This window comes from Leucopleurus acutus (genome assembly GCF_964270905.1).
Source record: "Leucopleurus acutus genome assembly, chromosome: 3".
Classification (NCBI taxonomy): domain Eukaryota; kingdom Metazoa; phylum Chordata; class Mammalia; order Artiodactyla; family Delphinidae; genus Leucopleurus; species Leucopleurus acutus.
The window spans coordinates 99,260,438-99,284,654 of record NC_139145.1 but is presented as its reverse complement, the minus strand read 5'-3'; the positions used below and the strand labels follow the sequence as shown (position 1 = coordinate 99,284,654).

Genomic DNA, 24,217 nt, shown 5'->3' with positions numbered 1-24,217 from the left:
AAATCTATAAAAAACCTTGCATTTCCAAAATCTGAATTACTTTAACTTTCTTACATTTACCAAGTGTGCTCACTAGGGGGTGCCGCTGTGCCTGTTAGAAAAACAGTCTTTGTCCAAATTAATGTAGTCATCCTTTACTAAATTCTTCACCTCTTCAATTAAGCAAACAGCAATCAAAATACCGAGCGTTTCCTGGAGATTAATGACCTGCTTGGAAATGTTAATCATGAGAATGCTGGAGGCCAGGCATTAATCTTAGATGATCATTAAGCTTCAAGAAATACTCTGTGTTCATATTCAGCATGCTTTTTGGAATGCAGATGTTTACACCAATCAAGAATTTGTCTCTCAGATGTTTCTACCTTCTAGAAGGTGTCCCTGCCTCAACATAACAGTATAATATATTCAGTTTAAGGGACTAGTATAATATATTCAGATTAAGGGACCTATACTCTCTTATAGGCTACCTCTGTTGCCTTGAGCTATAAGGATATGAAATGATGACATTAGGAAAAACACTCCCTTCCCATTCAGCAGTGAAGTGGCAGTTAGCCATGCTCCTCTGCAGTAAGAGCCAAGCCACTCAGAGGCTTCAATAACTCCCCAAAGGTACAGGCTGTATCCTAAAATCATGTAAATGCATAGTAAAAATGCACACAAATTAGAAAGAAGAGTATGTATGTGTTCATTAAAAAGTTATTTATAACACTGAAAAACTGAAACAATGATAGCAGAATGGCTCGGTAAATTATGCTATATCCACCCAACGGTATATTGCAGCCTTTTAAAAGGTGCTTCTGAAGAACATGTGATAATATTTTATTGAACAGACATTTATATGGCACTGTGTACCAGGTCCTGTTCGAAGTGCTTGTTGTTGTACTATACTCAGTTTTTGCTTACTGCTGTCACTACTGATGAAGAACAAAACTGCCCATCACAATTTTCTTCTTCTCTCAAGTGATTTATGGGATGCCGAAGCCAAGAATACTATCTAGCCTAGTAGCTAAGAGATGGTGGGGTAAGGAGGGAGGGGGAAGGGGAGTTTCCCTTTTTATTCCCTACGTTTCAGGCCATACCAACTCCTACACATAGGTATAGGTGGGGGCAGTTTCAGCCCACTCTTTCCATAAGTCAGTCTGGAAAATTTCCCAGAAGTTCCTGGCTTCTGGAAAGAGTTTCCATGAAATGAAGCAGCTGCCGCTCTTTCCCTCTTGCTGAAAGAATCAAAACGATAGCCTGACATTGAATCCCACTATTGGGCTATAAGGAGACAAACATATAAATAGGGAGCAGAGGTCAGGAAGGAAATCAGATATGCTCCAACAGAATGCCTCCTAGTAGAGTAAAAGATTCATGAGTTTGTGAATATATGAATGTTTAAGTGGAAGGTCCATAGTCAATAATTGGTAGGCCATAAACAATAAAAAATAAAAGTGGTGTCTGCATGCAGGGAAAATTACTGTTTCTGTTTCACTGCATCTTTCTTTTTCAGATTTTTGTCCTTCACCTAAAAGTAATTAAAATTGATGAGTTTCAAAATAAATATGTATTTTATATATGTTTTGCTTCTCAGCGATGAACCTGTATTTGCCTAAGGGTCACTTTTTCACCATTTTAATGCTTTTAATAAATACTTGCTATTCCTGTAATAAATCAGCCCTGTAGAAAATATATTTCCTCCAAAATTTATGTGGCTACTGGCTAAGTAGCCATTTTTCCATTTTATGACTCACTTGCAATACATGTTTTTCACATTATAAACCACACTGTTTCATTTTGGTTTGCTATGAGCAGGAACAGTGTATGGTAAAACTGAGATAAACAGGAGAAATTTGGAAAATGGAAGGCTTTGTCTAGATTGTCTTGGCCTATTTCAAAAATTTTTAGCTTAACCTCATAATTACATGAATTTTATTTGCATTTTAAGTTAAAAGTATCTTGATATCATTATACCCATATATTTCTTTTTTGAATTTGGAAATATTAACATATAAGATACATGGATATTTCAATCTTTAACTAAATTTCTCCCACATTATTTCATGTTCCACTTCTCCCACATAATTCTGACTGCCTTGTCTCATAAAAGAAATATCTATATTCATCTTATTTTCACTAATAATGAGATAAATCACAAAAAAGCAAACTATAAACTGTTTAGAAAATAGAGACCCACTTACAGATAACCTGCAGGTTGGAGAATTACCAGGTCCAACTTAATTTATGTTGTCCAAAACCATCTTGAGGAGAGATATCAAGGGAGTTATAGGGGAAAAAACTCTAACAGTGATTCACAAATAAGTGTTGGAAGAAGCACTGACTGCTTTTATAGGTTCAGAAAATAGTGTTTCCTATAGGTTTGGGAAAGCTACATGATCATGTCTTTGCTTAGCAGCCCACAATACTTGTGGAGACAGGAAATACTCCTAGCAGTCCACAGAAAAGAAAGCTATCTGACTTTATTTACCCCAGTATTAACATCCTGTGGAGCAGTGCTGTTGAATGAGCTCTTAATCAGGTGGTCCTATAAAAGCTCAAATGTCCCAACCTCTTGGCCAACCTGCAAAAGTACGTCTTCAAGATTCCAAGACTTCTACTTTCTAGGAATTGTCCTTTGTTCCCAGGTCTTGAATTATACCACCCAAGATAGCCTCATGGCAAGCCCATCAAGGAGCTACAGAAGTTCCTGATATTTGTGAGGTTTCCAGTTTAAACCCCAAACTGGAGTCTACCTTGGAGGGTGGGGGTGAGGAAGAAACTTTACTAAGATAAGCCTCTGACCTTCATCCTGAAAAAGGGAGCACAAGTTCACTGGGATCCACTTACGGCACACGCACTTTTGAGGCTAAGAGTTTTCTTTACTTTGCCCATCTCTTGCCTATGCCACTCCACAGGGTCTGTACAAAGTAGAAATAGACATCTCTAATGCCACTATAAGGAAGATTCTATCACAGAAAGAGCTCCTGGTCCTGTGGCCCTGCGTTGGGCTGCCAAAGTCAACGACTATGTCTGGGAGCTGACGTGTCTTGGCTGAAGTCAGCATTCAAAGCAATTATCTAGGTCACTGAAACCTAGGCTGCAAGCTTCGCTCAGCCAGGCAGCTTACAAGGCTAAGCAGATGCAGCATTCTGTAAGTACTGCTGCTGGGGATCTTAAAAATCACCAGGAACTTCTCAGTTTTCCGTTTCTAAGGCCCCTTGTAGAAGAGGCAGGTATACTACTATAATCTCAGCCCAGCAGAATGGGGAAAGGTTTGAGCAGCAACCTGACTCAGCACCCATACAGCCAGGTGCAAAGAAAGCCTCTTTTAACAAGATGGCCAGTTGGACAGCCCTGACCCCAACTCTCTGTGCTCATGTCACAAGCCACTGGAATCTCTTCAGGTCACTTATATTGGTTGGGTCTTTGGGTAGTTCATATTTGGCACAATATCATTAAATATGCTGAGATACACAGTACATGCTCTACAGCTGAGCATGCAACCAAAAGGCCTGGATAGATTGTCAAGAGAGCTCCTGTGACAGCGTCTATACTCTAATTATCTTGGCGAGACCATCACTATATGCTACATCTCAGACCACACCAAAAAGCTGAAACACTACCTAGTTATAGGCAGTAATGACAATGCTCCTCTATTTCGAGTTCTTGAGGGAAGTAATCTGCCTGACTGGCATTCCAAGCTACATGATAGCCAGCAGAGTTCTGGTAGAACCGTTTAAGGTAGAAATGCATCTTTCCATCATTCATCATCCTCAGATCAGTGATGAGACAGAGCACATGAAGAGGATCTTTAAAACTTTGCTTCTGATAGGTTAACTAGGCTGCTTACCTTTCTAAAGTGATGCCCTCCATGCAGCCACAAAGCATATCCCCTGGCATAGTAATTCCATATTTCACTCCTTGTATTTCTACACGCCACAAAGTTCCATCTTGACACAGGCAGCCTGACAATTCTTTTTTTTTTTTAATTTTTAAATTTTATTTATTTATTTTTGGCTGCGCTGGGTCTTTGTTGCTGTGCGCAGGCTTTCTCTAGTTGCAGTGAGCGGGGCCTACTCTTCTTTGCGGTGCGCAGGCTTCTCATCGTGGTAGCTTCTCTCGTTGAAGAGCACGGACTCTAGGCACGCAGGCTTCAGTAATTGTGGCACGCAGGCTCAGTAGTTGTGGCACACGGGCTTAGTTGCTCTGCGGCATGTGGGATCTTCCCGGACCAGGGATTGAACCGGTGTCCCCTGCATTGGCAGGCAGATTCTCAACCACTGTGCCACCAGGGAAGCCCCAGCCTGACAATTCTTGAAGTAATTCATGCTGGAATCTACTCCAGGTAAGCTGAACTCTGTGCTGTACCACTTACCTCTCAGCACACTCTGGCACCATGGATACATTCCATTCACAGACCAATTCACTGACCTCCACCACACCTCATATATGACTCTGTTGTTCTTTTAATTCTCCAGGCCATTATCTTCACTATTCATACTTCTGTATCTTTCCTCACTGAGACTTTACGTTTGAGCTATTTTGTTTTCTTCCTTGCTACAACTTAGGCTCCTTTCAGTGGCAATCCTGAATCTCTACCTAGCTAATACATATTACCCAAGAAAAGCTTCTTCCTCACTCCTAACCCTCAAGGACCCCAGAAGCTCTGACTTGGGACTGTTCCCACTTATCACACTTCAGCCATATGGAACTACTTACATTTCCTACATAAGTCATGCTCTCTCTTGCCTCAGCTTCTTAATATACACTGTTCGCTTCCTTGAATGATTCTCCTACTTCTTCACTGGGCTAATTTCCCTTCCTTCAAGTCTCAGATCCAGTATCATCTTCTAGAAAGCCTACACTGATTACACTTAGGAATTATACGCTCCTTGTTGATGCTTCCATAGTACACTTTGAACACTTTAATCATGCACTCAGTACACTCTACTGACATTGCTTACTTGCCTATCATCCCTAGAGTCCATAGGACATCTATGAATCCCTAGTACCTAAACTCTTGATTTTATATGTCAGGTTTTCAATAAAAATAATGTTTACCAAGTGAATGAAAAAGTAGAATTACACCTCATTTACTTCCAAGAAGAAATTTAACCATCTTATAACTTGTAAAAGATATTAAGAAGTAAAGCTGAAGGACATCTAGTTCCAGTAACGTGGCAGACTGAGCTAGTGGGGAACCTCTCACATAAAAAAATCTAGAAATTCTATATAAAATCAAACTCCAAAAATTTAATACAAGACTGAGTTCACAAAAAGTGGAAGGAAAGAAAGAAGGGAGGGAGGGAGGGAGGGAGGGGAGAGGAAGGAAGGAAGAAGTCCTCCTATGCTAGGAAAGAAGAGGGAACTAAAAGCCAAGCAGTAAGCGTGTGAGATTATGTCCCAGGAACACTGGGGTTGCTACTGGATCCTGAAATAATGGCTGGGGGCTTGAGTTTTAATAAAGATCCTGGAGATGAGACTTGGATGCACATGAGGTGAGGATCAGGCCTTTACAGAGCTGCAATCTCAGTGAAAGGGGGAATAGAAAAACTGCACCCACCAGTCCAAAAAGAAGGTGAGGAAGCTGGTCTCCACCAGGGACTGATACCTCCAGAGCACAAGCAAAATCCTCTAGAGGAACAGTTCTACTACCAAGGCCAGAAGGGATTTCTATTTTTAAAAAATCCTTATTGGAGAAAAACTTTAAAAAAAAACAAAGAAATAATGAGGAGACACAATATAGATCACAATAGTCAGAAAGATTAGCATCCCCCCAAAATCTCAAAGAATAATATTTTAAAAGACCATAAATAAGTATTTTTAAAATAGATTTTTAAAAAGAAATAAACCTATGAAAGGACACTTTGAAAGAAGTGGAAATTTGGGGGAAAACACCAAATAGAATTTCTAGAGATAATATAATGTTTGAAATTTAAAATACATTTAATAAGTAAAAGAGCATATTAGATACAGCTGGAGAGAGCTGGTTAACTGGAAGACAGATCAGAGGAAGTTATTCAGGATGTATCAAAAGGAGATAAAGAAAAGGAAAATATGAAGAAGGTAAGTGGACATAAAGAATAAAATGAGAAGGTCCAAAGTATGTTTAGTAGGCATTCCAGCAGATGAGATTAGATAAAATGAGAAAGAGGCAATACTTGAAGAAATAATGGCTAAGAGTTTTCCAGAATTGAAATTATCCTCAAATTCAAAAATCACAAAGGCTCCCAAGAATACGTACCCATTCCAAAAAGCATTTTGACAACAGCTAATAAAACTGAAGATGTGGGGCTTCCCTGATGGCGCAGTGGTTGAGAGTCCGCCTGCCGATAAAGAGGACACAGGTTCGTGCCCCGGACCGGGAAGATCCCACATGCCGCGGAGCGGCTAGGCCCGTGAGCCATGGCCACTGAGCCTGCGCGTCTGGAGCCTGTGCTCCGCAACGAGAGAGGCCACACTGTGAGAGGCCCGCGTACCGCAAAAAAAAACCAAAAAAAAACTGAAGATGTGTATCCCTCATGACCCAGCAATCCCCCTTGTAGATATATACCTGGAGAAATGTCTCATACATATGGACAAGGAGTCGTTTACAAGAGTGTTCAGTGAAGCACTGTTTGTAATACAAAAATTTTGGAAACTAAATTGTCCATCTGTTCAGTAACAGATAAACTGTGGATTACTTTTTCTTATAATGGAATACCACAAAGAAGTTAAAGTAATAAACCATAGAACCATAGATATATATATCAAAAATGTTGAGTGAAAAAGGAAGTTTCAGAAGAGTAAGTACAGTATCATATCATTTATATAAATTTTAAATATGCATAGGATGATAGATGTATACAAATGTAGTTAAACTATAAAACATGCATGAAAATGCTTACATCAACTTCAGGATAATGATTACCTTTGGTAGACAAAAAAAGGAAGGGATCGGAGCATGGTTAATTATATTTCTTTTTATAAAACAGATATCTAAAGGCAATATGGCAAAATATTACTACCAGTTTAAATTTGGGTGGGACTTCTGATAAACTATTTTTTATATATTTTGAAATATTTTATTGATAAGAATTTAAAAAATTAAAGCTAGCTCCTAAGACAATTAGAACAAGAGCAAAGGAGAAGATATTTCATAGGTGTTGATTCTGTATTGATGTCAAAAGAGACAGTATATGGACCCTGGACAAATCACTTAGTCCCTCAACCTGGTTCCTTCATCTCATTTCCTGGAATAAGTTATCACAAATGAGCTCTAACTTCACCTATGGAAACTCACTGTCAGGCAAGGCAAAAGGCAAGCACATTGTGTTTTTTAGTTCTCATTATTGGATAGAAGGAAACAGATTCCACTGGAAAGGGAGATTATCTTCCTGCCACTGAACTTTCATGAGTATTGTGAGACAATCCTCCATAGATATCTCTCATTCCTATACAGCAGCAGTCCCCAACCTTTTCGGCACCAGGGACTGGTTTCGTGGAAGACAATTTTTCCATGGACCAGGGGTGGGTGCCGATGGTTTCCGGATGATTCAAGTGCATTACATTTATTGTGCACTTTATTTCTATTATTATTACATTGTAATATATAATGAAATAATTATACAACTCACCACAATGCAGAATCAGTGGGAGCCCTGAGCTTGTTTTCACTTGCCACTCACTGATAGGGTTTTTGGTTTGTTTAATTTATTTATTTTATTTTTTGCTGCGTTGGGTCTTCATTGCTGCACTCGGGCTTTCTCTAGTTGTGGTGAGCAGGGGCTACTCTTCATTGCAGTGTGCAGGCTTCTCACTGTGGTGGCTTTTCTACGGGAGCACAGGTTCCCGTAGTTGTGGCTCACGGACTTAGTTGCTCCGCGGCATGTGGCATCTTCCTGGACCAGGGCTCGAACCTGTCCCCCTGCATTGGCAGGCAGATTCTTAACCACTGTGCCACCAGGGAAGCCCCATTGATAGGGTTTTGAAATGAGTCAACAAGCAACTGATTTATTATGGTCTCTGTGCAGTCTAACCTCTCTGCTAATGATAATCTGTTATTTGCAGCCACTGCCAGCACTGGCAACACCTCCTCAGCTCCACCTCAGATCATCAGGCATTAGATTCTCATAAGGAGCACGCACCTTAAATCCCTCGTATGCGCAGTCCACAGTAGGGTTCACGCTCCTATGAGAATCTAATGCCGCCACTGATCTGACAGGAGGCGGAGCTCAGGTGGTAATGAGAGCGATGGGGAGCGGCTGTAAATACAGATGAGGCTTCGCTTGCTCACCCGCTGCTCACCTCCTGCTGTGCAGCCCGGTCCCCAACTGGGTTGGGGACCCCCAGCTGTGCAGATTGGGCCTTCTGATATGGATGAATAGCAAACAGCTTTGTAAGCTAGAGAAAGTATATTCCTTTGGAGAGATCTAGAGATGTACTTCCCAAGATATGTCACAGGGCACTAAAGATAAAACCTTCTCCTTACCCTCCAGAAACATTTGTTTCTCTCTCTCTCTCCTCTCTCTCTCTCTCTCTCCTCTCTTCTCTCTCTCTCTCTCTCTCTCTCTCTCCCCCTCTCCCTCCCCCCCCAACCCCGGCTTCTCTCTCGGATGCTGGGCAGATGTGCCAGGATCCCTATAAAAAGATGAGTCTCCTGATTTCAAGGTTCCTCTCCTGTAATGCAACTTACTACACGCATAGTTAACATCCGGCTGTCACCACATTGCCCTGTGGGAACTGACACAAGATACTGCTCTGGCTGCTGCTTTTGCTTGTCTCTTCTGTCAGTGTGTGTGCCTGTGTATTTCTATAACTGTGGCAAACTAACTTGTTAGCTCATAAATAGTGTAAAATCTCAGCTCCTTCACAGTTTTAACTTAGCAAAGAGGAGAAAAAAGAAAGACTCTGAATAACAATAATGGACAGTGTCTTTAAACATAATTTCATAATAAATACAGAAATATTCTTCAAAGGACACTTCTTACATCAACTCTCTATGAAAACTATGGGTCTAACAATGCAAGGAAAGAAACAGCAAGGCAAAACATTAGATTCAGAAAGACATTTCATTGGGAATTTAAAATAATACAGTTCAGCTATGTTTCTTTTTGATGATCTAAAGATACAGGAACAAGCCTTAATCGTGCTCAGAAATCCAATGGTTAACAAACAGAAACCATTTTTTACTTTCTCAAACATCAGGTATTATAAAGGTGCCTTTTATAAATGTTGTCTCAGGCAACTCATAATTGAAATATCTGATGATTTCTGGAAATGTCAAAATCTTTGATTAAAAACAGATTCCTATATACTGAATATTTCATTTATTTTAGCGACCCATCATCTATTTTCTCATATTTTTAAAACAACACAGATTTTTGTTTGAGGATTCATCCTTTCCCCATTCTTAAGTCATGTTGTCTGGATGGGGCTCCAACCCCTACTCTAGAAATGAAGCAGGTAATCAAGTCCTAGGCCAATCAATGCACCCCCATTTCCCTGGTTTAGAGGTAAGCCATTCTCTTAGAGTGAACCTCAGGACTTGGCCAGGAATGCTGGGTCAAGGACTCATTCTTTTCTGCTGTAATTGAACCTGGAAGGATGTAGCCTGGGAACAATTGCAAATCATCTTGTGACCACGAGGGGAAAGTCAGTCTATGAATGGAGTCAACACAGAGATAGCAGAGCCAAGAGATCAGTAAAAGAGAGAAACAGGATCCTGAAGGTATCATTTGAGTACCTATATCCAGCTGTGCCAGAAACGTTCTCAACTCTGAAGTGTTCGAGTACAAGAACTAATACATCTCCTTTCTGGCTTAACTCTCCCTTCAACAAAGGAATGCTTTGAATAATGCCCAGATTGAAAAACCCAGAGTTCTGTGCCATAAAGTTCAGAAAAAAAGAAACTGGTCCTGAAAAACTTTGACAAAATATAATAGGACCTCAATAAAACAACATAGAACACATATTTGAAATAGACCTGGACACTGACAGGTCTATTGAAATGAGTTTATAGCTAAATATACTCAATATGTTATGTCAAAGATTATCTTGGAAACATAACAAGGTTATGGGGAAAAGGACACAAAGCACAATCATTTTTAAGGCTTGTTGTAGAATTTCTTTCAGATTTGACATAGGTGGTAATTTGCATGCTTATATTTAGGTTGAACCATTTGAAATTGATAGTTTCATTTAGTTCAATCAAATAACAAGGGAGAAAAAAGTCTGCATTACTTCCTTTTTCACATTTATTTAAACAAGAGAATATACTATACTGAAGAAAGGCCCATCTATTTATTTCTCTTATCCAACTATTCTTGTTTTACATCTAGGACAACCAAATGTGCTACATTTTCATTTTCCAAATCTTACAATTTCAAAATACTTCCTGAAAAAAGATCCATAGCCTGTGCAAATGCAATATTTATTTACCTGCATGTTATATAGGGGTTGCTTTGGTGCATTAACTTCCTTGAGCAGACGATGAGATATGTCCCTTAACTCTAAAAGTCTGCAAGCAAGCTGAGGCCGCAGAAGTCTGGCAACTGATTTGGAGGATCTGGATATGCTGTTTAATCCTCGAATTAATGCTTGGTTGATCTTGGTTAAAGCAAAAGCCATTCTGATTTTGGATGTTTTTTGCACGGGTTCTCTTTTCTGGAAAATAAGCCTTTGAAAAGTGACTGATGTGTGATTCTCCAGTGCAGCATTTATTTATTAAAATTTTTTTTATTTGAAATATAGTTGATGTACAGTATTGCTAGTCTCAGGTATACTATATAATTTGACATTTGCAAACAGTATGAAATGAATATCACAAGTCTAGTAACCATCTGTCTCCATACAAAGTTATTACAATATTATTGATCATCTTCCTTATGCTGTATATTGCATTCCCATTACTTATTATAGAACTGGAGATTTGTACCTCTTAATCCCCTTCACCTGTTTCACTCACACTGCTCCCTCCCTCCATTCCCCCTCACCCTACCAGCAACCACCCATTTGTTTCCAGTGCATTTTTAAAATCTACTTCAGGCAGAGACAAGTACCACATAACTGTACACTGTGCCTGATACTAAGTGTCCAATAATTATCTCCCACCCTCCTTACAATTCATTGGCCCCACCCCAGGTATTTAAATATTTATATGAATATATGATTTTTTCCTTAGGATAAATATCCAGAATTAAGTTAGTAGCCTAAAGATATAAATTTTTCATTTTTCTCTCTGGATTTATCTGTTTTTTGCATTGATTTTTTTTAAAAGAGCTCTTTCAAAAGTAAACAATCTTTTAAAAAAATATTTATTTATTTGGTTGCACTGGATCTTAGTTGTGCAGGTGGGCTCCTTAGTTGTGGCACATGGGCTCCTTAGTTGTGGCTCACAGGCTCCTTAGTTGCAGCTCTCTGGCTCCTCAGTTGAGGCACATGGGCTCCTTAGTTGTGGCATGCGAACTCTTAGTTGCAGCATGAATGTGGGATCTAGTTCCCTGACCAGGGATCAAACCCTGGCCCCCTGCACTGGGAGCTCAGAACCTTAACCACTGCACCACCAGGGAAGTCCCAAAAGTAAACAATTCGTATTCAAATATCATTCAGTGTTTGAATTGTTCAAATAATAATTCTTATTCAAAACTGTTACAAATAGTTTCCCAGCTTACTTTAAAATTTTTAAATGATAAAATATAGCATATATACATAATACATAATGTACAATTTACTTAAAAAAAATTTTATTAGTTAAGGTGCATATCAAAGGAATGATTTTAACAATCCCAGACTCTTGCTTCTTCCCATACATAGAAAAGTGCTAAATTCATTAACTTGAGACATCTGTTTTTTTTAATTGAATGAAAAGTTCTTTAAATTCTACAGTGCTTTACAATTTTCAGAAGTTTAACATACATGATTTCATATAATCCCATAATAACCCCTTTTTTCCAATCCCCTAACCTTATGTTACCCCCCCTTCCCTCTCCCCACTGGTAACCACTAGGTCATTCTCTATATCTGTGAGTCTGCTTCTTTTTTGTTTTATTCACTAGTTTGTTGTATTTTTTAGATTCCACATATAAGTGATAACATACAGTATTTGTCTTTCTCTGTCTGACTTATTTCATTTTAATGCCCTCCAAGTCCACCCATTTTGCTGCAAATTGCAAAATTTCATGCTTTTTTATGGCTAATATTCCATTGTATATATACACCACATCTTCTTTATCCATTCATCTGTTGATGGACACTTAGGTTGCTTCCATATCTTGGCAATTGTAAATAATGTTGCTATGAACATTGGGGTGCATGTATCTTTTCGAATTGGTGTTTTTGATTTTTTGGATATATACACAGGAGTCTGATTGCTGGGTCATATGACAGTTCTATTGTTAGTTTTCTTTGAGAAATCTCCATACTGTTTTCCATAGTGGCTACACCAATTTACATTCCCAACCACAGTGTAGGAGGGTTCATTTTTCTCCACACCCTCACTAACATTTATTTGTGTTCTTTTTGATGATAGCCATTCTGACAGGTGTGATATGATATCTCATTGTGGTTCTGATTTGCATTTCCCTGATGATTAGCAATGTTGAGCATCTTTTCATGTGCCTGTTGGCAATCTGCATTTCCTCTTTAGAAAAATGTCTGTTCAGTTCTTCTGCCAATTTTTTAAGCAGGTTGTCGGAGTTTTAAATGTTGAGTTGTATGAGCTGTTTATATATGTTGGACATTACCCCTTACCAGTCATATCATTTGCAAATATCTTCTCCCATTCAGTAGGTTGTCTTTTTGTTTAGTCAATGGTTTCCTTTGCTGTGCAAAAGATTTTAAGTTTAATTAGGTCCCATTTGTTTAGTTTTGCTTTTTAGGAGATGGATCAAAAAAAAATATTGCTGCTATTTATGTCAAAGAGTGTTCTGCCTATGTTTTCCTCCAGGAATTTTATAGTATCCAGTCTTACATTTAGGTCTTTAATCCATTCTGAGTTTATTTTTGTATGTGGTGCTAGAGAACATTCTAATTTAATTCTTTTACAAGTAGCTGTTCAGTTTTCCCAGCACAGCTTATTGAAGAGACTGTCTTTTCTCCATTGTATATTCTTGCCTCCTTTGTCACAGATTAATTAACCATAAGTGTGTGGGTTTATTTCTGGGCTCTCTATTCCATTCCATTGATCAATGTGTCTGTTTTTGTGCCAGTACCATACTGTTTTGATTAGTATAGCTTTGTAGTATAATCTGAAGTCCAGGAGCCTGATTCCTCCAGTCTGTTCTTTCTCAAGATTGCTTTGGCTATTTGGGGTCTTCTGTGTTTCCATATAAATTTTAAAATTATTTGTTCTAGTTCTGTGAAAAATGCCATTGATACTTTGATATGCATTGCACTGAATCTGCAGATTGCCTTGGGTGGTATGGTCACTTTAACAATACTAATTCTTCCAATCCAAGAATATGTTATATCTCTCCATCTGTTTGTGTGTCTTCAATTTCTTTCATTAGTGTCTTATAGTTTTCCAAGTACAGGTCTTTTGCCTCCACAGGTAGGTTTATTCCTAGGTATTTTATATTTTATTCTTTTTGATGCAATGGTAAATGGGATTGTTTCCTTAACTTCTCTTTCTGATAGTCTGTTGTTAGTGTATAGAAATGCAACAGATTTTTAAATATTACTTTTGTATCCTGCAACTTTACCAAATTCATTGATGAGCTCTAGTAGTTTTCTGGTGGCGTCTTCAGGATTTTCTATGTACAGTATCATGTCATCTGCAAACAGTGACAGTTTTAGTTCTTCCTTTCCAATTTGGATTCCTTTGATTTTTTTTCCTTCTCTGGTAGCTGTGGCTAGGACTTCCAAAACTACATTGAATAAAAGTGGTGAGAGTGGACAGCCTCGTATATAAAATATAGTATATATACATAATCATAATGTACAATTTACTTTAAATTTTTTAATGTTAAAATATAGCATATATACACACTGCATTGTACTGTTTAAAGAAAAATGGAACAAAAACCCTATGTACTAATCCACAAGCTTACAAAACTTGTAGTTCTGAAAACTTCAAATCTTCTATGAGCACTCTGACAGGAAAAATTTCTGGCATTTCTAAAACACAGGATATGTAGTTCTTTCTCTGTTCTAGCAGAAAGTGAACCACAGGTTAGACTGCATTCCAGGCAACAGACAAGTATAATTTCCATTATTCATTTAAGTAATTTTATGAGCTATTCTGGCTTTTCAGTACATAACTTGGGGGAAAGAGTTGGTTAATAACACAAAGAAGCAACTTTGAATCTCATTTAATTATTGAGTACAAATACATAAGTGCAAAACATATTTTGGATTTTTTTGTCTACAGTAAGCATCATATATTTGGTTAAGAGCTAACATGCTGAATATTTATTTTAAATGCCTCAACTTTTATCCTGAAGTCATAATTTTATTAGTGCTGTTTTTGTCATCAGAGTTCAGTACTTCTCTTACTCTTCAGCATTTGTCAGTGGAGATAACCAAAAGCTGTTCTAGCCTGTCAATGAAGATGTACTTCTGCAACACCTGGTGTCCTACCGTGGCTTAATCTATTAACTTTAGCAAAAAAGTCCCAGTAGCCCACCTGTGGTCTCAACCCTCCTCGTCAGTAGAACAGGAGAGGATGGACTAAGTTGTGGGCTGCTACAGTTGCTATAATTTCAAGCCACTTTAGAGCACAGCAATCCTTACAAGCAGATACACGGTAGGTAGAACAAGTGAAAAGAACACACAGGTGCAATCACTTGATATTATCTAACCTGGTTGCATGTACACCTTGAAGAGAAACCACATTGTCTGCAGTATCCAAAGTTCCTGCACATACAGATTCAATTTCTCTTGTGACGTTATGCTTTGCTGCACTGACTCTTCCTCCTAACTCCTCCTCAAGGTGGAGCAGCTGGAATAAGTTTGGTTTTACCTCTGATTACAATTTACAGTTGTCCCTAGGCATCCCATGTGGATTAGTTAGTTCCAGAACCCCTGAAGATACCAAAATCCGTGGATGCTTAAGTTCTTTATATAAAATGGCATAGTATTTGCGTATAGCCTATGCATATCCTCCTTTATACTTTAAATCATCTCTAGATTACTTATAAACTCTCATACAATGTAAGTGCTATGTAAATCAACAAACTTAAGTTTTGCTTTTTGGAACTTTCTGGAATTTTTTTCAGTCACAGGTTGGTTGAATCCCTGGATACCAAGGGCCGACAGTACTGTGTTTCCTCTCATTATAATTTGTAACCAGAGGTGAGGACCACATTGCCAGGGCAAACAGGAGTTGGATATGTGCAGTTCCACCTTTAGTGAAACCTTGTCTATGTGGTCATTCAGTGTTTTAGGGACCCTTCATTTCTTCAGTTGCAAAACAACATTCTGTAGTTTCCCTCTTCTGATTTTGTGAGTTCCTTCACAAAATCTTAGTGATCTGTACGTGTTGGCCTGGATTCACTGACTTTACACATGTATTTCTATTAACCAGTATTGATGCATTCCCCCAAACATTATACTAGATGGATCCATTCAACTTTCCTCTCTTTCAGAAATTCTAAATTTTTATCTCTGTAGAAAAATAAGCCTATTTGTAATAAATAATCTATTAATAAAAATTCTCCTGCAAGGTTCATATAATGTGTTCACCAAAATACAGCATTTATTATAGACAATATTTTTAAAAATTCGAGTGCATTATAATAATGCTTTAGCGCATTTTGTGTTATCTTTCTCATTTTAGTATCCTCGTGAGTTTATGGCTTTTTCCAACAGACTCAACTTGTTCCTAATTAATATTTTTGTTTCCCTTTAATGCTTAAATGGTTACAATATGACGACTGCATTTCCCTTTTAAGATGCCTTCCTTTTTTGATACTTTCCTAGATAACTGAAAGAATTATTTCTAACAACAAAATATGTTTCTGACCCCTTTTATTTTCCCTGCCACAAAACATGAAATAAATTTGTTCCCAAGAAGACCATTATTGTTTTTAAGAAGAATAGTATATTAGAAACCAAATATGGGCTTGGGGGTGCATGGTCAATGGTTCTTCGTGGCTCTGGGAATACAAAGGTGACAGCAGGGAAAGGCTACTTACATTCCTTAAGATGCAGAAGGAGACGTTCTTCTTTTTTAAATAAACAGTCACCAGTTTATGATGATGGTTCCAATTCACTCTTACTTTCAATGAGTTATTTTTTTAAATTAGCTCTAACAGAAGATTTTTAAATAAAAGGTTTTTCCCCTCTGAGGTACCAGCTTTTCCTTTTTGTCTACTCTCTATGCTATGTATTTTCCTACCAAACCATATGTGTAAATTTAAATGTTGAACTGAAATTAAGAAGTCCTCATTTCCTTCTTTTTCCCTTTTTAATTTTTTGACCCTTGGCCTAAACATCCTGGAGTCAGTGGCAAAGTGTGCAAATTCAGATGATATTTTTTGTCATATGTTCAGCATCTGAGCATATCAGCAAATGTCAGAAAAGAAAGTCCAACTCCCAACCACCACCAACACCTCAGAGATAAACAAAGGTACTTAAAGACCATTTGCCAAAACAAACTTAGCATCATTTAATCAGATTTATTCAAGAATCCTGCTCCATATTTCTCTATTTGAGCTCCATTCTTTGAATATATATCCTGCTTTCCCCATTACTTTTCTTTTTTCCAGAGCCATGCCCATTTTTCTATCGTCAGCAGTTTTAATGCTGAACTCCAATTTCTAGTAACATCAGCTTTTTACTACCGTACATCTATAAAACCAGCCTGTCAGCAAATCTTATTCAGTTCTTTCTCTGAATAGTCCCAGAATCTGACCACTCCTCACTAGCCCCAGTACCAACACTCAGTCCACTTTATTTATATACCACTGTCATCTCGTCTCCAGACTTGAAAATTAGCCTCATCAATGGCCTCCCTGCTTCCACCCTTCCCTTCTTTCATTCTGTTCCTCAACACATCAGCCAAAGAGACACAATTAAAAATTAGATCACATCAGATCTTGCTTTTCTGCTCAACCACTTCAGTGGCCTCCTGGTGCACTCAGTGTAAAAGCCAAAGTACATACAATGGTCTACAAGGTCCTACAAAGGCTGCCTCTTCTTTACCTCCCTGGCCTCACAGTCTTTTTCTCTCCCTTTTCCTCCTTCATTATTTATTGAACTTGTTAGGTATACTCCCATCTCAGGGACTTTGAACTAACTATGCCATTTGATTCTCAAGGATGCCAAGGTTTGCTCCCTCACTTCCTTCAAGTCTTTTTCTTTTTTAAATTTTTATTGGAATATAGTTGATTTATAATATATTAGTTTCAGGTGTACAAAGTGAATCAGTTATACATATATCCACTCTTTTTTTTTTTAGATTCTTGTTCCATATAGGCCATTACAAAGTATTGAGTAGAGTTTCCTGTGCTATACAGTAGGTTCCTATTAGTTATCTATTTTATATTTAGTAGTGTGTATATGTCAGTCCCAATCTCACAGTTTATCCCTCCTCCCTCCCTTATCCCCTGGTAACCATAAGTTTGTTTTCTATATCCATGACTCTACTTCTATTTTTGTAAGTAAGTTCAATTGTACTCCCCCTCTATTTTAGATTCCATATATAAGCAATATCATATATTTGTCTTTCTGTGTCTGACTTACTTCACTCAGTATGACAATCTCTACGTCCATCCATGTTGCTGCAGATGGCATTATTTTGTTCTTTTTTTATTGCTAAGTAATATTCCATGTGGTATATATGTATCACATCTTCTTTATCCATTCCTCTGTTGATGGACATAGGTTGCTTTCATTTCCTGGCTATTGTAGGTAGTGCTGCAATGAACACTGGGGTGCATGTATCTTTTTGTATTATGATTTTCTGTGGGTATATGCCCAGGAGTGGGATTGCTGGGTCATATGGTAGTTCTATTTTTTGTTTTTAAAGGAACCTCCATACTGTTCTCCATAGTGGCTGCACCAGTTTACATTCCCACCAACACTGTAGGAGGGTTCCCTTTTCTCTACACCCTCTCCAGCATTTGTTGTTTGTAGATTTTTTTGACTGGTGTGAGGTGATACCTCATTGTAGTTTTCACTTGCGTTTTTCTAATAATTAGCGATGCTGAACATCTTTCCATGTGCTTCTTGGCCATCTGTATGTCATCTTTGGAGAAATGTCTATTTAGATCTTCCCCCCTTTTTTGATTGGGTTATTTGTTTTTTTGATATTGAGCTGCATGAGCTATTTGTATATTTTGGAGATTAATCCCTTGTCGGTTGCTTCATTTGCAAATATTTTCTCCCAGTCTGAGGGTTTTGTTTTGTTTATGGTTTCCTTTGCTGTGCAAAAGTTTTTAAGTTTAACACATTTTTGACGGGAGACGTATTACGGCCACAGGCGTTAGTTTCTGCAAAAATCCCCTGGGTCAATAATGTGTTAATTAGATCCCATTTGTTTATTTTTGTTTTTATTTTCATTACTCTAGGAGGTGGATACTTCCTTTAAATCTTAATTCAAGAATCACTTTCTCACTAAGACTCTCTTGGTCTTACCTTTCCCATCAATTGTTCTCCTTATCCCTACCCCTACTTCATATCCTTTCTCTGCTATGTGCTTTCTTCCCCTTAAGACCTACCATTAATATAATCTGTAGTTTATTTTCCTTGTTTATTGGTTTTCTATTTGACTAGGATATAAGTTTGGGGTTTTTTAGGATATAAGTTTTACGGCAGCAGTGTTCTATATCCATCTGGCTCACTGATCTTTCCCCAGTGCCTAGAATAGTGTCTGGTACATAGTGGGTGCTCTGTAAATATATTCATTTCAGTGAATGAATGAAAAATATCAGAAAAATATAACAAATTAGTATAGATATATACTGGAAAAATATAACAAATACTAAATTAGAAACTACCCAGAAAGATTTCAGTGCACAACGTGCTCTGTGAATTTTCACAATGATAGTGTCCCACAAGAAACAACTCACCAAAGACAAATATACAACTGAATTATAGAACACTCTAGTTACAGTTCTACTCTCATTATATTTAGAAACCCCAATGCCAATACAAGTAATTTCCAGACATCACTGGTGCATCCCCAGTGAAACCGTGCCCCACAAGGTTAAAAAGCTCATTCTGAACCTGTGCCCCATAGGGTTAACAGAAACTGGCGACTGACAGCAATTCTTTAGCTTGTCTTACAGAACAGCAGATAAGGGAGAGTCTTGTTAAAAATCCCTATGCTTGTAATCTGCCTCCACTGATCAAACTTGCCTTAATTGTTCCTGCAAATTGCGTACCTTCCAAGCTTCACATACCTTAGACAAATACTGTGTATCACAAGACTCCTTTAACCACCCCCGACAGATAACACCTCTGACATATGGGTCGCTACAGTAATGGCTGCTTCAGAAACATGGAGCTAATCTTGCCCAGTTCAAACTGGTCAAGACCACTTGACTATTCAACTGAGCCTGCGCAAGTGTGCAATGGGTGACATTTTGACATCTGAGGGCCAAAAGTTCCACCCCCAGATCATGCTAACACCCACATTTTCTGAACATACATCCTGTGAAGAAGCATGTAACTCAGATATGCCTGCAAAAAGCAGACATTACCTCACCTTTTTCCTGCCTCCAAACACCTTCACGGGCCTCTCTGACTACGCTATACTCTTCACGCACAAACAATCCAAGCCCCTTGCCTTTGGGGAGGTGGATCAGAGATTTGCTCTCCTGTTTCCTCACTTGGCTGCCTCTTGAATAAACCCTTTCTCTGCTGCAAACCTCAGCGTCTCAGCATTAGGCTTTCTGCATGTCGGACAAAGAAACCTGGTTTGGTAACACCAGCAGTTTTTGTCCCACGTTTAAAAAGAAAAAAAGAAAGCATAGAGAATTCAGAAAAATGTATCTACATATGTAAAGGCCAAAATTTTGCATGGATTCTATTATGCTCTGTCTACAATCCTCAATTTTGTAGTATACAGTTAAGTGCAAGATAATTACAGAATAAAATACAAACCACCTTTCATAATTAAAACCCACAAAATTGACCCTATTTACCATAAAAGATTTCTCTCATTCAAGTAAAGATCATCTGAATTAAAAAATTTTAATTCCCTAATTGTAGCATGCATCTTTTCATTTGTTCAAATTTAAAAGTTTAATATTTTAAAGTCCTCATATGGAAATCATTTGCAATTTGCAAGTGTAAACCTTAAAAAGTTACTTTTACTAAAAGATGTGGATACTGAGCATATTGGGGTCTGGGCTGCTTGGAAGGGAGGGAGTGGAGAGTACAAGACCTCAGAAGCCAGGACCTCAAGTCAAAATTCTAAAATTAACTTTCCCCAGCCCCAGAAAAAAAATGTCCTTCAAAATCTTTAGCCATGAAGAACTATTTAATAACCAGTATTCTCGGTGTATTCCTCTATAAAAATTCCACCACCATCACTCCCACCAAATCTCTAAATCTTTTTTTTTTTTATTCCAGGCCAGCAACATGGCTTTTTCCTAAATAAATAAAATTAAATGCCAATCACAAAACTTAGAGATTTAAAATACAACCCAATTAATAAAGCCCTCTAAGTAGTCTTAAAACCATTCTTTTCAGTATGTTTGGGAACTATGGACCACACTAGAAATAATAAAATCTGCAACATTTCTAATCTGACCTTTAAAAATAATCTAGTTAAGAACAGAGTATTAGCATTGTTTTCTGGATAATTTATTTTTGAAGAGCAAATAACTTCAATGTGTTATAATATCCCCTAACTACTCAGGTTTCCTGCCAATCTTAGCAACACTTTCTTCAAAGTAAATGGTGGAAAAAGAACAATGTAAGTGTTTTGAAAATGAGAAATAAAGTAACTTTATGTTTATATTCTTCACTTGGGTGGGGTATAGTTCTTATAAGTGAACGACTTCAGGGATTTGGAAATAGGAGCTTAGATTTCTTTGGGGATCAGAATATCAATCTATTTCACATAAAGCATACTTATGGCTCTAGTGAGAACGAGGCTATGCAGAGGGTAGGAAGAGATGAAGGAAGTTGTAAAGAAAGTTGCAACTTCAATTAAATAAAACCCAGTTTCTCTAATGTTGGCAATGGTGGGAGAATCACGACTTGGAAGGACAACAGGGCTTTCCAGGCCTAGGCTTCCTTGGCTTTACCTTGAGGTTTTCTCAATAATTACTGACACTACTGTGCTGGCCTTAACCATTTTACATCCTAGACCAAGCATCTCTTTCCTTAATACCCCAGAGCATAGCCAAGAAAAATCTCTCATGTTTCCAAAGAATTTATACCAAGACTAGGGGGATACAAAAAGAGGAAGCAACTAGACACCAAGGTTAAGACATGGAATGACAAAATCCATTTTGCCCTCTAGAGCTTTTAAGGCTCATCCTCTCCTACTTAGCCAGCCACCACCTAGATGCCACCTTACCACTGTGCATCCAGATACTTACATTTCAGTATCACCCATTCCTAAAGTCTAGACCCAAGACTGACACCATTTATTCAAATTTACTTAACATTCTGGAAACATGCTATGATGTTTCATACTTTTTTGGCATGACACTGCTTCCTTTGGAATATTTTTCCCTATTCATCCTGAGACCCAGTCTAAGCATGTTTCCTCCATGAAGTCTTCTCTGACTACCCTATGTAGAGTCATTCCTTCCTCTAAATTGTATATGCCTCTTACCATATTCCATGGCAATTACTTGTTTATGACTCTGTCTCCATGAGGTTAAGCTCACTGACTGAAGGAACCCTGCCTTGTTTAATCTCTGTATTCCTTCTTCCCAGTTCCAGGCAAAGTATTTATTAAGTGTCTAATGCCTGGTTATCTGGATGAATGGTTAAAGGTAGCTCTAATACCTCTCCTTTGGAATGAAATATACAGACTTTGTGATTACTATGTTACTCACAGCCCTTTTTTGTTTACTTCCAGGTTTTAGCTATGTTCCTCATGTTGACATTGCCAAAAGTCTGATTTCTGGATAAGTAGGTTGTTACTGTACCATATAACTTTACAACATATTCTATTGCAACTGTGGCCAAAATGACTAAAACAACACTTTCCCATTAAGAGTTGCGTACTTTTGGGACTTCCATGGTGGTCCAGTGGCTAAGACTCTGTGCTTCCAATGCAAGGGGGCCCAGGTTCGATCCCTGGTCAGGAAACTAGACCCCACATGCCACAACTAAGAGTTTGCATGCTGCAACTAAAGACCCCACGTGCCACAATGAAGATCTCGCATGCCACAACGAAGATCCTGCATGCCACAACAAAGATCCCACATGCCCCAACTAAGACCCGGTTTAGCCAAATAAATATTTTAAAAAAACAAGTTGTGTACTTTTGAGTAAATCAGGTTACCTGTGTCCCCTAAACAAGATGTTACTTTTTCCTAACTAAATGTCTTTATGATTCTCTACCTATCTCCTTCCACTCCCAATATTATATCTAAAACCTTTTTGCAACAGATGTTTAAAACATATGCATATGTACTTTGTTTAAATTGATATCACTATTTTCTTTCCATATTAAAACACACACCCATGCCATATTTATCTTTCCATTGTTATAACATATCAATTATGTTTTTTCACTGACTTAATTGCCACAGATTTTAAAGTACATCTAGATATTTTTCTGACTTTATATTAAGCAAATCTTAAGTAAACTACATTGCAATTGTATCTATGAGAAAGTTCTAGATTTCCAATCTAATGGTAGAGTGACTGTCCTTAAACTTTATTTATCTTTCTACCTCACTTCCTTGTTCACAGTCCTTCTGTTTTCCATATACCCCTCGCAATGAGTAAGAGTTGAAATGGTGTTTTTCTGAGGTGAAAGTAATGTTTTCCTAAGCTTAAAATACTGATCTCAAAATCACAAATTAAATAATTGGTACTAAAAGTACGGTAGCGAATTCATCTTTAAACTTATCTTTAAGGACCATGATTGCTTTCTGGATCCCCTCGACTAAGACAAAAGGAAGTTAGGGGGTTAAAAAAAAAAGCTTAACTAAAAATCCCCTAAACATAATTTAAAAGATCATGGAACACTGGGTCCACCTTGGGGATTTAATTCTCAGTTTCCACACCCATATCCCCTTTACAGGAAGACTGTGCCTACTTCTTCCAGAGAAGTTCTTCAACATCTGCCCACATATCTGCCCAACAGGTTTGACTGGCATGTTGAGTTCTTGCTTGGGTTCCTAGTTCGAGGCAAGCTTACAGGCCTGGGCACTGCTTGTCCTACTCTACAATTAGTGAGGGATGATGGCAGCCTTCCACTCAGGAACGCAGGCAAGGACAGAACCTGCAGCTCACTGCAGGGATTCTTTGTTACTTCACAATGGGCCTCTGAGAACTTGTTACAGAATCCTCTGAAATCACTCTGGCAGTTAGCAGGAAGAGTGTGTTTGGAGGCACAAGGGGAGGAGAAATGGGATTGGAAAGTGAAGCACACTAAGGAGTTCTGCAATATGAATTAAATTTTGCTCCAATTTCTGCAGTGATACTTCAATTACTGGATCACCTGAGAACAAAGCTCCCTTTGAAAAAAGCTGGCATACGCTTTAAAAGAAATGCTTCACACTTGATGCCACGTGGAAAAGAAACACCAGCAGTTAACTCAGAAAGACTTCTGAACAGGTTGTTTTTCCTTCACCCAAATGAGGATCACTAGGTCAGACCCAGGCAAAATCGTGAAGTCTTTGGTTTGCCTTCTTTAGAATCTCAACCTTTTTTTCTTCTTCATCTTTGTCTCTTCTAGCACTCTCTCACCTCAGATGACCATTATTTTCCTCTTATCAAACATGGGAAGAACTGCATATTATGCAGACTTGATTGACTACCTGGTTATATTTTAGTGTGGATGAGCTGAGTTGGTTAACTCAAATCCCATTTTATTTATTTATTTATTATTTTTTAAAAATAAATTTATTTTATTTTATTTATTTTTGGCTGCATTGGGTCTTTGTTGCTGTGTGCGGCTTTCTCTAGTTGCAGCAAGCAGGGGCTATACTTCGGTGCAGTGCGTGGGCTTCTCATTGCGGTGGCTTCTACTGTTGGGGAGCACGGGCTCTAGGCACGTGGGCTACAGTAGTTGTGGCACACAGGCTCAGCAGTTGTGGCTCGCGGGCTCTAGAGTGCAGGCTCAGTAGTTGTGGCGCATGGGCTTACTTGCTTTGGCTGTAGAGCGCAGGCTCAGTAG

The 24,217-nt window shown here is 38.2% G+C and overlaps 1 protein-coding gene across 1 annotated transcript in view; it reads right to left on the bottom strand.

Moving 5' to 3' along the window:
* The window catches only part of SPATA9 (spermatogenesis associated 9), a gene marked incomplete at its 5' end in the record, with an annotated part of 28,927 nt that extends 5,732 nt beyond the window's left edge, over positions 1–23,195 (bottom strand). The window contains 3 exons of the mRNA XM_082836783.1: positions 10,402–10,626; positions 22,911–22,981; positions 23,135–23,195. Of these exons, the coding sequence (XP_082692909.1) occupies positions 10,402–10,626; positions 22,911–22,981; positions 23,135–23,195 (357 nt within the window). The remainder of the gene's footprint in view (positions 1–10,401; positions 10,627–22,910; positions 22,982–23,134) is intronic.
* Positions 23,196–24,217: the final 1,022 nt, after the last annotated feature.